At 32.1% G+C, this 14,723-nt stretch overlaps 1 protein-coding gene across 1 annotated transcript; it reads left to right on the top strand.

Annotated features, from left to right (window-relative positions):
- The first annotated feature begins 11,368 nt into the window (after positions 1 to 11,368).
- On the top strand, positions 11,369 to 14,235 carry LOC105767207 (receptor-like protein EIX1). Its single transcript, XM_052630496.1, has 3 exons — positions 11,369 to 12,699; positions 12,873 to 14,083; positions 14,198 to 14,235. The coding sequence occupies exons 1-3, from the start codon at positions 11,369 to 11,371 to the stop codon at positions 14,233 to 14,235; spliced, it is 2,580 nt and encodes an 859-aa protein (XP_052486456.1).
- The last annotated feature ends 488 nt before the right edge of the window (positions 14,236 to 14,723 follow it).

Here is a 14,723-nt window from a genome sequence, read left to right as displayed (position 1 = left end):
ATAGGCTGAAGGAGGAGTTTCGAGGGACTGAAAGGACAAGACAACAACAACTCTTAAATTTGAGAAGAGACTTTGAAAATTTAAAGATGAAGGATAAAGAAACAATAAAGCAATATTTAGACAGAATCATGGCTATTATGAATAGCATTAGATTGCTTGGGGACCAGTTTAGTGAAGCAATAATTGTAGAGAAGGTTATCTCAACTTTGCCTGAGAGATATGAAGCCAATATCTCTTCCCTTAAAGACTCGAGAGATCTGGCTAGCATCTCTTTGACTGAGTTGACCAATGCTCTTTATGCTCAAGAGTAAAGAAGGGCCAGCGGGCAGGAGGAGCATCAATAAGGTGCCTTCCAAGTTAAGAGCAGACCTGCCTCGAGCTCCTCGGCTACAAAGGGAGAAAGGCTTGGTCTGACAAGCCAAGAAGAGATGGAGCAAGAAGGAGATATCCACATTGCCCACACTGGAAAAGGCTCAGTCATCTAGGAGAAAATTGTTAGTTTAGGCCTGATGTGCTGTGCAAAGTCTACAAAAAGATGGGCCATACTGAAAAAATCTGCAGAAACAAAGGTAAACTGAGATTAAACCAACCTCAACAGCCAAGAGTTGAAGCTCAAGTGGTAGAAGAAGGCAATGACCAGGAAGAGTAAGTCTTTGCAGTCTCTTGCTTAGATGCCAAAGGAAAAGCCACAAAAGGATGGATGATAAACAGTGGTTGCATGAACCACATGACTCTTAATGCTGCTATCTTCAAGGGCATTGATAGAAGCTTCAAAACAAGGGTGAAAGTTGGCAATAGACACATCATCAAAGCAGAAGGCAAATGAGATGTGTTGATTGACACTCCCACAGGTATCAAACTTGTTTCAAATGTCTTGTTTGTGCCTAAAATTGAAAGAAATCTACTAAGTATAGCTCAGTTGCTAGAAAAGGGCTATTCAGTAGTATTCAAAGGCGAAAAATGCCTGATCAATGATCCAAGTGGATCCATGCTTTTGTCAGTGACCATGGTCGATAGAAGCTTTGTAGTAGACTGGAACAAGAGCTCAAACAGTGCCTACACAACAATGTTAGATGAATCTAAGCTGTAGCACAAGAGGCTAGGCCATGTTAACTATAAGTCACTGGCTCAATTGACCAAAGAAGACTTGGTTGGACTTCTCCAAATCAGTTGAGGAAGAAGATGTTTATGAAGTGTGTCAGCTAGGAAAGCCAGTCAGATTACCGTTTCCTTTGAACAAGGCCTAAAGAGCCTCAGAAAAATTGCAACTAGTCCACATTGATGTGTGTGGCCCTATAAAGACAGAGTCTTTGAATGGTAGCAAGTATTTTATCCTTTTCATGATGACTGCTTGAGATATTGCTAGATTTACTTCCTAAAGCAAAAATCAGAAGTGGCCTCTGTATTCTGAAAGTTCAAAGCTGTAGCAGAAACAAAAATAGGTTGCAAACTAAAGACATTGAGGTCAGATAATGGCACAGAATACACTTCAGCAAGGTTTCAGGGCTTTTGTAATGAAGCTGGCATTAAGCACCAGCTCACCAATACTTATACACCTCAGTAAAATGGTGTTAATGAGAGGAAGAATCGACTCTGATGGATATGGCCAGGTGCTTAATGTTTGAAAGGGATTTGCCTAAGACACTTTGGGCTGAGGCAGTCAACACTGTAGTTTACCTTCAAAACAGGCTACCAACCAAGGCATTGATTCAAAAAACTCCATTTGAGGCTTGGTTTGGGTTCAAACCATCACTTGCTCACTTGAAAGTCTTTGGTTGCATCTGTTATACACATGTTCCTGTTATCAAGAGGGACAAGTTAGCCAATAAGGCGCAACCTAGTATCTTGGTAGGCTACAGCAATGTGAAGAAAGGCTAAAAGATTTTGGATTCTTAACCAACAAAGTCTTTGTAAGCAGAGATGTTGTGTTTGATGAGAAGTCAGGCTGAAATTGGGATAAGAATAAACCAGATTGTGCTACTGAAGATCTAATGATGGATCAGACTAAAGCTGATCAAAATGCTCTTAAATTAGACATTAACCATGAGCCAGTCAGGGGAACCAAACCTTTAAGTGAGATATATGAGAGAGTTGAAGTGGCTGTTGTTGAACCAAGCTGTTTTGAAGAAGCTGAGGCTCAACAAGGATGGAAATAGGCCATGGTTGATGAAATGAGCATGATTCACAAGAATCAAACCTGGGAGCTATTACAAGACCAGCCAATAGGAAGGTCACAGGAGTGAAATTAGTGTTTCGAGCCAAGCACAATGCTGATGGAACTCTGAACAAGCTGAAGGTAAGGCTAGTTGTGAAGGGATTCAATCAAAATTTTGGCATTGACTACTTCGAGACATTTGCACCAATAGCCACACTTGACACAATTAGGCTATTAGTTGCTTTGGCTGCATAGAAGCAGTGGAAAATTCATAAACTTGATGTAAAGTCTACTTTTCTCAATGGTTTTCTTGATAAGGAGATCTATGTTGAACAACCAGAAGGTTTCAAAATTGTAGGCAAGGAAGATAATGTGTACAAGCTAAAAAAAGGCCTTGTATGGCTTAAAACAGGCACCAAGAGCCTGGTATGATAGAATCGATAGCTACCTAGCTAGCTTGGGGTTCAAGATAAGCATTAGTGAACCAACCCTGTATGTGAAGAAGAAAGGCAATGAAACACAGCTCATAGTGTCCCTATATGTTGATGACTTGTTGGTGACAGGAGAAAGTTATGAATTGCTGGTTGGTTTCAAAGGCAAAATGGAGAAAAAGTTTGAGATGTCTGATTTAGGACAAATGTCCTACTTCCTTCCAGGCAAGTTATGAATTACTGGCTGGTTTCAAAGGTAAAATGGAGAAAAAGTTTGAGATGTTTGATTTAGGACAAATGTCCTACTTCCTTGGCCTGGAAGTGTGTCAAACTCAGCAAGGGATCTTTCTAAGTCAGAAGGCATTTGCCTTGAAGATTCTGAACAAGTTCTCCATGTTGAATTGTAAAGCAACAAGCACTCCAGCTGCTGTTGGAGAAAAGCTATCAAGCCTAGGTGATTTCAAGAAAGTAGATGACACAACCTATAGAAGTTTGGTTGGATGTTTGCTCTATTTGATAGCTACTAGACCAGACATTATGTTTGCAGTATGTCTTCTATCTAGATTCATGCATTACTGTAATGAGAAGCATTTTCAAGCTGCCAAAAGAGTTTTTAGGTACATCAAAGGTACACTGAGCTTTGGAATGATGTTCAGTAAAGTTAATATCATGAAGCTACTTGGTTATGCTGATAGTGACTGGGTTGGATTGATAGATGATATGAAAATCACCTCAAAGTATCTATTTACCTTTGGTTCAACTATTTTTTATTAGAGTTTAAAGAAGCAAACAGTAGTTGCTCAATCAACAGCTGAGGTAGAGTATGTGGCAGCTACAGGAGCTGTTAACCAAGCAATTTGGTTAAGAAAAATCATGCCAGACTTGAATCTACACCAAAAGGAAGCATCAGAGATCAAATGTGACAACCAGTCTGCTGTTGCAATTGCAAAGAATCCAGTGTTCCGTGGGAGAACAAAACACTTCAAGATTAAGTTTCATTTTGTTAGGGAAATGGAACAAGCTCAAGAGGTGAAACTGATTCATTACAGTTCTTATGATCAACTTGCTGATATCCTGACAAAGCCCTTTAGTGTGTCAAGGTTTGAGCATTTGAGAGTCAAATTGGGAGTTTGCAGTAGTATGCAAGCCAAGGAGGAGTGTTGAAGTTGGCCTGCATGCTAACAAGAAGCAACAGAAGCTGCCCGAACCAAACAGTTGTAGCTAAAGTTCATGCTGCTGATTCATTTTACTACTTTCAAATGATATTTTGTAACTTAGTTAGATTAGAACGAAGTTGTTGATGTACTTGATGTAATTTGTTGATGTTTGAGCTGATAAATCAGCTTAACCAAGTGTGCAAGTTTTGTTTCAACAAGTTTCAATGTACTTAGTGGTAGTAGGTAATGTTTAGGTAACCATTTTGTTTTTCTTGACCAACATATGTCTGGTATATGTATTGGCATTATGCCATCTTACAAAAGAATGAAGAATTCATCAAAGTTTCATCATCAAACTCTCTCTTCTTTCTTTTCTTTTGTCTTTTAAGTTTGATTCTATATTGTTTGCTCAGCAAGTATCGAGCCTTTATGCTCAAGAAACTGTCTTGCCTACATTTTTCATTTTCTTAGTTCCAACAGTATTTTTTTTCCATTTTGGTACCTATTTTTTTTTGTTACAAGTGAAACCTTATGTAGCAAAATAGACAAAAACATTATTTTCTTTCATATATATATATATATAGTTTTTATTATTTTTTTCTTTCTTTAGAATGAAATTGATGGTCAAACCAGCTAAGTCACTAATTCTCAGTTTGATCAGTTTTTCCAATTATATCAAATATTATTAAAAATTTTAAAAAAATTAAAAATAGAGATAACGGGGTCAATTATCTTTTTAGCTTGGTTCAATCAATCCGTATCGATTTGCAAGTCAATTGGTTTAACCCCCTATCTCGATCTAGTTGTAAAAACGCTAGTTCTGATTGATGAAATAAATCGTTAGCATCTCAACCGAGAGAGAGATGATGTAAAAGAAAACTATAAAATAAAATAATTAAAAAATATTTTTTAAACTTTTTATGATTGGCAAATTATTATTTGCTGATTTTTTTAACTGATATGTAATATAGTATAGTTTAAATGCTAATTTATGAGTTAACACTTATTTCTAATATATAATATAGTATTAAAAATATATATATTTTAAAATTTAAGAATACTCATATTGCATTATATTATTTAATTTTAATATCATTATTCTGTTTTTCATATTTATTTTTTAAACTTATGATATTTCAACCATTTAATTATTTTAAAATTAAAAATTTAAATAAAATAATTATAAATACTAACATGTTAAAATGATTGTATTCTAAAATCTTGAAAATTTTAAAATTCCTATCCAAACAAAGTTCTGTTCATAAAATCAATAAATATAAAATTATTGGACTGATATTTAAAAATGACATAATTTCAAATTTTCAATAATTTTACTCTAACGACTTAATTTTCTTCGATGTCAGAAAATTTGGTTTAAGGTTGAATTCCTTAAATTGATCCGTTCAAAATTTCAAATCGAAAAATTAACAAGTCGTATGCGGGATTAATAATAAAACCGAACAGTAATTAAATAAATTAAGTTTTTTTTTAATAATTAGTACCATGACTAAATTATAAGGTGAGTAGGAGGAAGAAATTTGATTGAAGCTTTGTACATGTCATTGATTAGCAAATGATCATGTCCTTAAAAGCAAATATTCCATGGTTAAAATAAACTTTGTGGCCAAACATGATATATGTCATTAAGTTCCATTAGCTTATGCATAGTGACTTTATGACTATTAGTTTCTTTTATTTATTAATTTAACTAGTTAATTATAATTAATAATAGTTAAGTATAGTGGAAGTAAAGAGAGATAAGGCTTATTTTCCTCATCTCCCTCACGGTAAAGAAAGAAAAATTTCATGGTTCTTTTCTTCCTTTACGTCCACTAGATTGCCCAAGGAAGGTGAGGTTTAGTTTGAATTTTTGTTGAAATTCTAGGCATTGATAGTTGATAAGCATAGCTCAGTTATTAGATTAAGTAATTGATGATGTTTAGTTGAGAAATTATATTGAATACTAAGTTAGAGAGAGATTGAAGATAAGAACTTTAGATGAAAATTATGTTATAATGCTAGTAAGGTAATGGGAGTTATAAGAATAAGCTAGATTTAAGCTTAAAGGCTTTAAAAACATTAATGTGGAATATTAGGGACCGAATTAAATAAATTGAAAGTTGTAGGAAAATTTTGTCATGAACTGAAAGTTCGAGGTCTCTAGTGGAGAAATATGAAAGCAAACCGAAAGTTACGAGCATTTCGAATATTAGGGCTTATACAGACTAAAATGAATGGAATGTACTCATGTTAATATTGTGTCGATTTCTATTTGAATTGTGTGATTAATGAGTTTTTGTATTCGGGTTTAATTACGTAGCTAACAACGACGTAGGACCATCTCATGATAAAGGGAAAGTTAAAGTCGTTGACGAATAGTTGTTTCTAGTTTGTGCTACGATAATTCACTTCTAATAATATGTTCATAAATTAGCTAGTCGTAAAATTAAAATTAAAACTATAGTCGTAAAATTAAAATTAAAACTATGTAAGAAAAATCACAAAATGAAATATAAGAAAAACCAATATGTTGAAAATCTAACAAAAGGTAAAATCTTCATTTGATTCATGAGTCTTCATTTGATTCATGAGTTTGATCATCAATGCAAAGATAGTTTTAGTGTTTTTTAATAAATTAATTTTAGTCGCTAATATCACGCCTAGCAACCAATCTTTCCTTACCTTCTCGATAATCAAGAGGAAATTCGTTGAAATTATTTTCCTTATCAATAAATGACCCTATAAGTTGTAGCCTAGGATTCAGCTTACCGATAGTATCACCTAATTCTAACCAAGCAACACAAGTGGAATTCATTTAGAATCAATTAAATAATTACAAAATTTTCTATTTTAATTCACAAGACAAAATATTTTAACAATTGAATTCGTTTGGTGCTTTGCCCTTTATTAATAAAATTTTATTTGCTGAGCTCAAAAAAAGAAAAAAGAAAAAGGAAAAAAATAGTTGCAATGTGTTTTTGGTGGTGAGTAGGAGATTGAAGAAGAAAATAGATGGAAAATTAAATTAACTAATACAAAAGGCAACTCTAGTTGTCCACTACACCTTTTCCATTCTAAAGAAATAAAGAACACTTAAATAGCTATAAATATTTTACCATTATCATTGAAAAAATTAACACAAAAAGTAAGTTTAGTGTGGAAAATTGAAAAATTACATTGTAAAGCTGAAGTGGAATTTAGAACAAAAGCAAAACAGGCCTTAATTAGTGCTTATTGTCAAAATGTAATTGGACACATCAATTGCAAGGTAATTTCTGATTCATATTATTGAAGAATTCAAGACCCATTGTTCGTTTGCTTCGCATGAAACTGAAGAAGAAAATTCTGGGTAAATTAAATTAATTGAAACAAAAAGCAAGTCTAAGTCAGGTTTAGTAGGCGTATCAAATTCCACCCTATCACACGTTATTGAGAAATTATTCACATTGGATCGTAAAGTCATTAACTAAAGAAGAAAATTGAAAGAATAAACATCCATAATCGCGAATTGATGCTAACTATAACAAGGTATTTATAACATTAATCCCATCACATTTATAAATCAGAGTTTTAATTTTACAAGAAAATTGGTCACACTTAAAAATAATAACTCTCATTTAAAAGACATTTATTAAATTTATCATTCCTATTTTTGTCATCATTTTCTTTCATTAATTTGATCACCTAAAAGAGAAATCTATCAAATTTGTCACTCGCCATTAAAATGGTAATAGAAGACTAACTGTGTATTTACATGTATTTTTTGAGGTGTCGAAATAGGAGTAACTCTTATTTAGAGTGACTAACAAGGTAGTTTACCATAATTTTAAAGTGACCAAAATAAGAATGATTACTATTTAAAGTGATTCAAAATAAGAAATTAGCAATAAACATTCTGTTACAATTTAATGGTGGAGTAACTAATTTAATCAATTATTTTTTGGTGTCGAAATTATAAAAAAAAGATTGGGATGACCAAAATAGGAATGACTTTCCCTATTTAGAGTGACTAGTGAGGTAGTTTACCCAAATTAAAAATTGAATTGTGAAGAGCTTGATTTACAATATATCATTTTTAATAGTTTTTATAAATGCTTTAAAATGATTAGAATTTTTTATTAGTACATATTTGAATAATTAAAATAACTTATATATTTTAATTATTTTAATAATTCTATTAATTACATGAAATAAAATTATATTTCATATTGAATATATTAAAATACTTCAATTATGATTTGAATTTTTATTATAATATTTGAATTGACATAATTATAGTTAATTTTTTATCATATAAATTTTATATATCCTTAAAATATTTTATTATTATGTTAATAAGTATTAAAATGTAAGTATATAAAATCATTAAATATATTAAAAATTAAAGATAAAAGTAAATATAATTTGATAAATTTTAAAAATAAAATCCAATTTCAATGTTTTCTCTACAAAATGTCGTCAACTTATTTCATTCCACATTTGTTTGATTTCAATTTCTTAAGAGATTCATTTCGACTTTTCGTTTGCTTTCCAATTTATTAATATTTTTATTATAATGGATATTAAAAAATTTAACACCTATAATTTAATTGTCCACACAGTTTTTCTACCTTCACTTTTTCAATAAATATAATAAAATATTATTAATATAGTATTTAAATTATAATTATAGTTAGATTCCAAAATGTACAAAAATTAAACCGCATAAACAATCCTTTGTGTTATTATTTTCTCTACTTTATCACAATAGCACCTTTAGTGGCTATTATAACCATCACTGTAATGACTCGAAAGTCAGTGGTGTCAAAAAATACGATTTTGGAATTCCCTTTCTATGAACCAAGCTCGTAAATATTTAATAAATATTTTCGGAGTTATTATATTAATGAATTGAAATTCGAATAGGTAATTTTATCGAATTAGTGATTAATTAAAGTTTAGGAGCTAAATCGTAAATTTTAATCGCTATAGATTTTTAATTAGAAAATGGGTTGAGGATCTAAATTGCAATTAACTAAAGGTCTAAAATTTGCAGTTAGACCATGTTGGAATTGATAATGGTGGACGGTTAGGATTATGTATGTATATAAATAATTAAAATTAAAATTGAATTAATAAGTTAAAGTTAATTAACTTAATATAATAAACATAAAAATAGGGATAGGGGATGAAAACAACATTTTCATCATCTCTTTTCATCTTCTACTCACAGCTAAACAAAGAAAACCTAAGGAGAACTTCAAAGTATTCGGCCATATTTAGTCATTTTCTTGTAATTTTTATGGTTTAAGGTTATGAGAGCTTAATTTGCTAGCTCATGTACTAATTTGTGAAATTATTAAAGCTTTGAGAAGTATCGTTATGGAATTCTTGAAGTTTTAGATGTGAATTTGATAGATATTAAGTTTAGAGATAAAAATGACTAAATTGTCAAGTTAATTGATAGTTTCATTCATTAAGAATGAAACTGAATAAATTGAAAAATTGTAAAGCATGCATAAGATTTTCAGCCATTTGTCTCACTAAAAGAGATCAAATAGAAGCTTTATTTGAAAGGAAAAATGAAGTTTCACTAAATTGAACAAAGTTTTAAGAATTTTCAGACCCTAAAAAGCGAAAGTAAGAAGGAAAAAAAAAGATAGATGAGTACTTGAAACGATTCTTCTTTGTTTTTTTAGTTGAAGAAATCGGCATCGGCGACCTCGTTGTCGGAAGCGACGACGCCTTCGTCGAAGATCTCTGGTGTGTCGACATTGTCAACTTCCATGGCTGAACCTTGGTCGTCTGGGTCCGTCACGAATTCCATCGGCATCGGCCTCATCTTTCCCCCCTTTTCTTTAGGCTTCTAGGGATTTCTTTCCCCCCTCATTTTTGTTGAAATATCACACTGAGGTTATATAATGTCAAAACAATTGATTATGGATTTTGTGGGTTTTTAGCATAAATGCCACTAAAAAATTAAATTCATGTAGTAAAACGGTACCGTTTTGAAAAATTTTGACATATATTTGCGGTGTTTTTGGTCAAAACGCCGTTATTTGTTTACCTTTTGCGGCGTTTTTCTAATAAACGCTGCTAATGATGGACTTTTTTTACAATTTTATATTTAATTATTATATAATTCATATCAATTTTAAATAAATATTTTTTGAAAATTTAAGTAATATTTAAAAGAATTAATAAATTTTAAAATTTTTATATAATTTTTATGTAAGAAAACAAAAACAAAACAAAAAAATTTAAAATATGAAAAAAAGCTTTAAAAACTATAATGATAATTTTAATATATTAAAATTCATATTATCACTTTTACAATTATATAATAAATTATCTAATATATAAATTAAAAACCTAATCAATCATATACCCAAAACACTTTAAAATTATTTTAAATAATAGTATTTTAATTTTAAATATTAAATTAAAAATAAATTGTATTTTAATTAATATATAAGAACATATTTAAAATATAAATTAAAAAAAATTAATCTAAACCCAAAACCCTAACCCGACCTTTGAATCCTTAAACCCTAAATCCCTAACTCTTAACTTATAATGTCTAAGCCCTAAACCCCTAATCCCTTAAACCTTAAATCCCAACCCTTAAACCATAATCCCTAATCCATAATTCCTAAATCCATACTCCTCTAAACCTTAAAATAGTAACTCCTAAACCGACCTTAAATCTTAAATTAATCATATACCCTAAACAAAAAACCCTAGACAAAATTATTATTATCTCTTTTACAATTATATAAGAACATATTTAATATATAAATTCAAAAACCTAATTAATCTAAACCCAAAACCCTAACCCGACCCTTGAATCCCTAAATTAACCTTAAAATAGTAACTCCTAAACGGCCTTAAATCTTAAATTAATCATATACCCTAAACAAAAAACCTAAACTATAGTGATAATTAATTTAATATTTTAAAATTAATACTATCTCTTTTACGATTATATAAGAAATTTTTAATATATAAATTAAAACACAATCAGTAAGTATGTACCCAAAAACTCTAAAAATATTTTAAACAATAGTATTTTCATTTTTCCAAGTGTTTTATTTCAAATTATTTCTACGTGTCATTATTTTTTAGATTTTAAATATTCAATTAGAAATTGAATTTTATTTAATTAATATAAATAAACCAACTAAGATAAAATATTTCTTGCGGCACTTTTCAAAAAAACGCTGCTAAAGCCCTGAGCGTTAGCGGCGCTTTTCCAAAAACGCTGCTAAAGCCCATGCACTAGTGACGCTTTTTGAAAAACGCCATTAAAGCCTCGAAAACTAAAAAGATGTCGTTGGGCTTAGGTTTTTTGCGGCGCTTTTTGAAAAACGCTGCTAATGCTCATTTCTAGCGGCGCTTTCCAAAAAGCGCAACTAATACTCGATCTTTAGAGGCATTTTTTTAAAAGAGTCGATAATTCTTTTTTTAGCGGCGTTTTTTATCCAAATGCCACTAAAAACACCGCTAAAAACATCCATACAGTATGAATGCTCATATGCCATTCAAGCTGGGTCTTTATAAAGAGGGCTTTCCTCAGCTATTAGCATTCAAAAATAAAACAACAAAACACTATTTCATTTCTTTTTGCTTCATATTTGATGATTACGATGTCAAGTAAGAGTTCTCATAAACTTGTTTTATTTTTTGCAATATCTTGTCTTCTTCTTCAGGAGAAATGCACTGAAGCAAGCGTATTGTGCAAAGAGAGTGAGAAAAAAGCGCTACTTGAATTTAAGCACAGCCTTCAAGCCATGGATTCGTCAGGCTACGATGCCCTTTTCTTCTGGGAAAGTGAGGACTGCTGTTCTTGGCTTGACGTCGAATGCAACAGCCTTACAGGATACGTCGAAACGCTCGATTTTAGCTCGGAATATTGGGTTGTAGCAGGTACGATTAGCCCTTCACTGCTTAAACTACATCATTTGACTTCTTTAAATTTCAACAGTATTGATTTTAATGGAAGTCTCATCCCAGAGTTTTTTGGTTCCTTGAAAAAATTGAAATTACTGGATCTCTCTAATGCTAATTTTAGAGGTCCAATTCCTTCTCTACTTGGAAATCTTTCAATGTTGGAGACTCTTAGATTGGGTGGCAACGGTAGGGTTTTCAATGTTGGAAAACTTGAGTGGCTTTCCCATCTTTCTAGTTTGAAAGAGGTTGATCTCAGTTTCACTAACCTGAGCAATGCCAATGATTGGTCTCAAGTCATTAGCCACCTTCCTTTGCTCCAAATACTAAGTCTAAGACATTGTGATCTTCCAAGCATATCTTCTTCATCACTTTCTCTTGCCAACTCTTCTACATCGCTCACCTATCTCGATCTCTCGGATAATAATCTCCCTTCTTCTGCCATATATCCATGGCTGTTTAATGTTAGCAGCAACCTTGTTTCCCTTAATCTCTCAAGTAACCAGTTGAAAGGTCCAATTCCAGAAGCTTTCGGGAACATGATGGCTATTCAAGAACTTTATTTGAGTGATAATCTTTTGATATTAGCTGAGAATCAAGTTAGGGGAGATTCCGTGTTGAATGAAATCGGAAAACTACCAGATTTGAGGGTTCTAGATCTTGGGTACAACCTTTTAAATGGATCCATAAGCAAAAGCATTGGACAACTTTCCAACCTGCATGTCTTGCGGCTTGCAGGGAATTCTTTTGATGGTAATGTGATTTCTGAAGCTCATCTCTCAAATTTCACCTATTTACAGGTGTTGGATTTATCGTTCACTTCTTTGACTTTGAAATTCAACACCGGATGGATTCCTCCTTTTCATCTGAGTCAAATAATGCTTCGCTCTTGCAAGTTAGGGCCTCGTTTCCCAGATTGGCTTCGGACTCAAATGGACTTCCTAGAGGTTTTGGAATACCTAGATATTTCTGCTTCAGGAATTTCGGATTCTCTTCCCTACTGGTTTTGGGACCCATTTCAGAGATTAAGGTACCTAAACATGTCTTTCAATCAGATCAGTGGTACTTTTCCAAATAACTCTATCCACATAAGCCATCTAGATCTAAGCTCTAATAATTTCTCAGGACCATTGCCACATTTTTCTTTAGACTTTAGTGATACCGGGACCATTAACCTTTCCAAAAACAAGTTTAATGGTTCAGTCTCTCAATTTGCAATATTACTGATGAAAGCTCTTTGGCATTGCTTGATCTCTCAAATAATCAATTTTCTGGAGTGGTTCCTGACTGTTTTCACAGTTTCCGGTCTTTAAAAGCTTTGAATTTGGGTGATAATAGTTTCTCAGGCTCACTTCCAAGCTCCTTAGGATCTCTGACTTCTCTTGAAATGCTAAGTTTACGTGGTAATAAATTCTCAGGAGAGTTACCTTTATATTTACAGAATTGTACAGACTTAAAATTCCTGGACTTGAGTGATAATGAATTATCAGGAGAAATACCTCCGTGGATCGGGCAGCAGATTTTATCTTTGGTTTTTCTTAGCCTTCAAAGGAATCAGTTCAGGGGAAGGATTCCTCAACAACTTTGTGAATTGAAATATCTACAAATCTTAGACCTCTCTGTAAATAAAATATCTGATTCCATACCACCGTGCCTCAAAAATTTCAATTCCATGGCAAAAAAAGTGAGTTTAGATAGAAGGATTGAGCTTCACCTGTTAGATAAACCGTATGTGGAATCGTTGATTGATGTTAGGTATGTTGATGAGGCATTGATTACATGGAAGGGAACAAAGCAAAACTATCCACAACTTGGACTGCTACTAGCCATTGATCTCTCGTGTAACAAATTAAGAGGAGAGATTCCTGAAGAATTAATTAGTCTTCAAGAATTGGTTGCATTGAACCTGTCAAGAAATTTTTTTACAGGAAAAATTCTTCAAAAGATTGGGCATCTAAGACAACTAGAGGTGCTTGACCTGTCAAGAAACAAGTTTTCAGGAAACATCCCAACGAGCTTGTCTGAATTAACATTTCTAAGTATCTTGGACTTGTCTTACAATGACTTGTCTGGAAAAATTCCAACTAGCACTCAACTACAGAGCTTTGATCCTTCATCATTTTCCCATAATAGCGGACTTTGTGGTCCTCCTGTTTCACCGAATTGCTCAATGGTGGAACCACCTCCTGGCAAACCTGCAGTAGGAGGTGAAGAAGATTCTGATGATCAGTTCATGAAATGGTTTTACATTGGCATGGGACTTGGATTTGTTGTGGGTTTCTGGGGGTTTTGCGGTGTTGTGTTCTTCAAGCGTTCATGGAGGCATTCATATTATCGTTACTTGGATAGTGCAAAGGATTGGGTTTATGTTTCATTTGTTTTGCTCAAAACAAGGTTAGTGAGGAGAATCAAAGGTTTTTCAACAAGGTAATAAATTTACTTTGATCTTCTCTCCTTAACAATGTTCTTTCAACATTGAGAAATATATCTTAAACTAAATAACAAAGTTCCATATTCTTGTTTTTCAGGTCTGATTAGAACTGCAACTGAAGGTGATATTTCCTGATGATTTCACTTTCTATATATTAAGAAGAGAATTGTGATGGCTTTCTTTCACTTTCTTGTAATACCTTTATCTTTATCTTATATTTGGTTTGTAAATTTCTTTTTTGTCAAAAGTAATTTCATCAAAACAAAAAGAGATTACTTAGCTAATCAAAAGGAAAAAAAATATTGATTGGAAATGGAGTAGATATGCCATGTCTTGAACCACGGATGAATCCAACGACTATTATCAGGTTCTGAACTTGATAAAGTTATTAATGAGGTTATGGCTATTGCTTGAACAAGAATGAAGCACAAAACATTCTTCTAGAAATTGTTCATGGTTTTATTTATTTGTTTGTTTTTTTTATTATCGTAGTTATATATAGTGGAAGTATATTTGAAAGTTGAAAAAAGAAAAATGATAGAAGCTTTTAAGGCAAAGCTTTTCCTTTGGTAATGAAGTATAAAATTTCGTGTAAATACCAAAAGGGAAAACAAAATGGATAC

This window comes from Gossypium raimondii, chromosome 5 (genome assembly GCF_025698545.1).
Source record: "Gossypium raimondii isolate GPD5lz chromosome 5, ASM2569854v1, whole genome shotgun sequence".
Taxonomy (NCBI): domain Eukaryota; kingdom Viridiplantae; phylum Streptophyta; class Magnoliopsida; order Malvales; family Malvaceae; genus Gossypium; species Gossypium raimondii.
The sequence above is the reverse complement of the archived record's forward strand: the minus strand, read 5'-3'. Positions and strand labels throughout refer to the sequence as shown.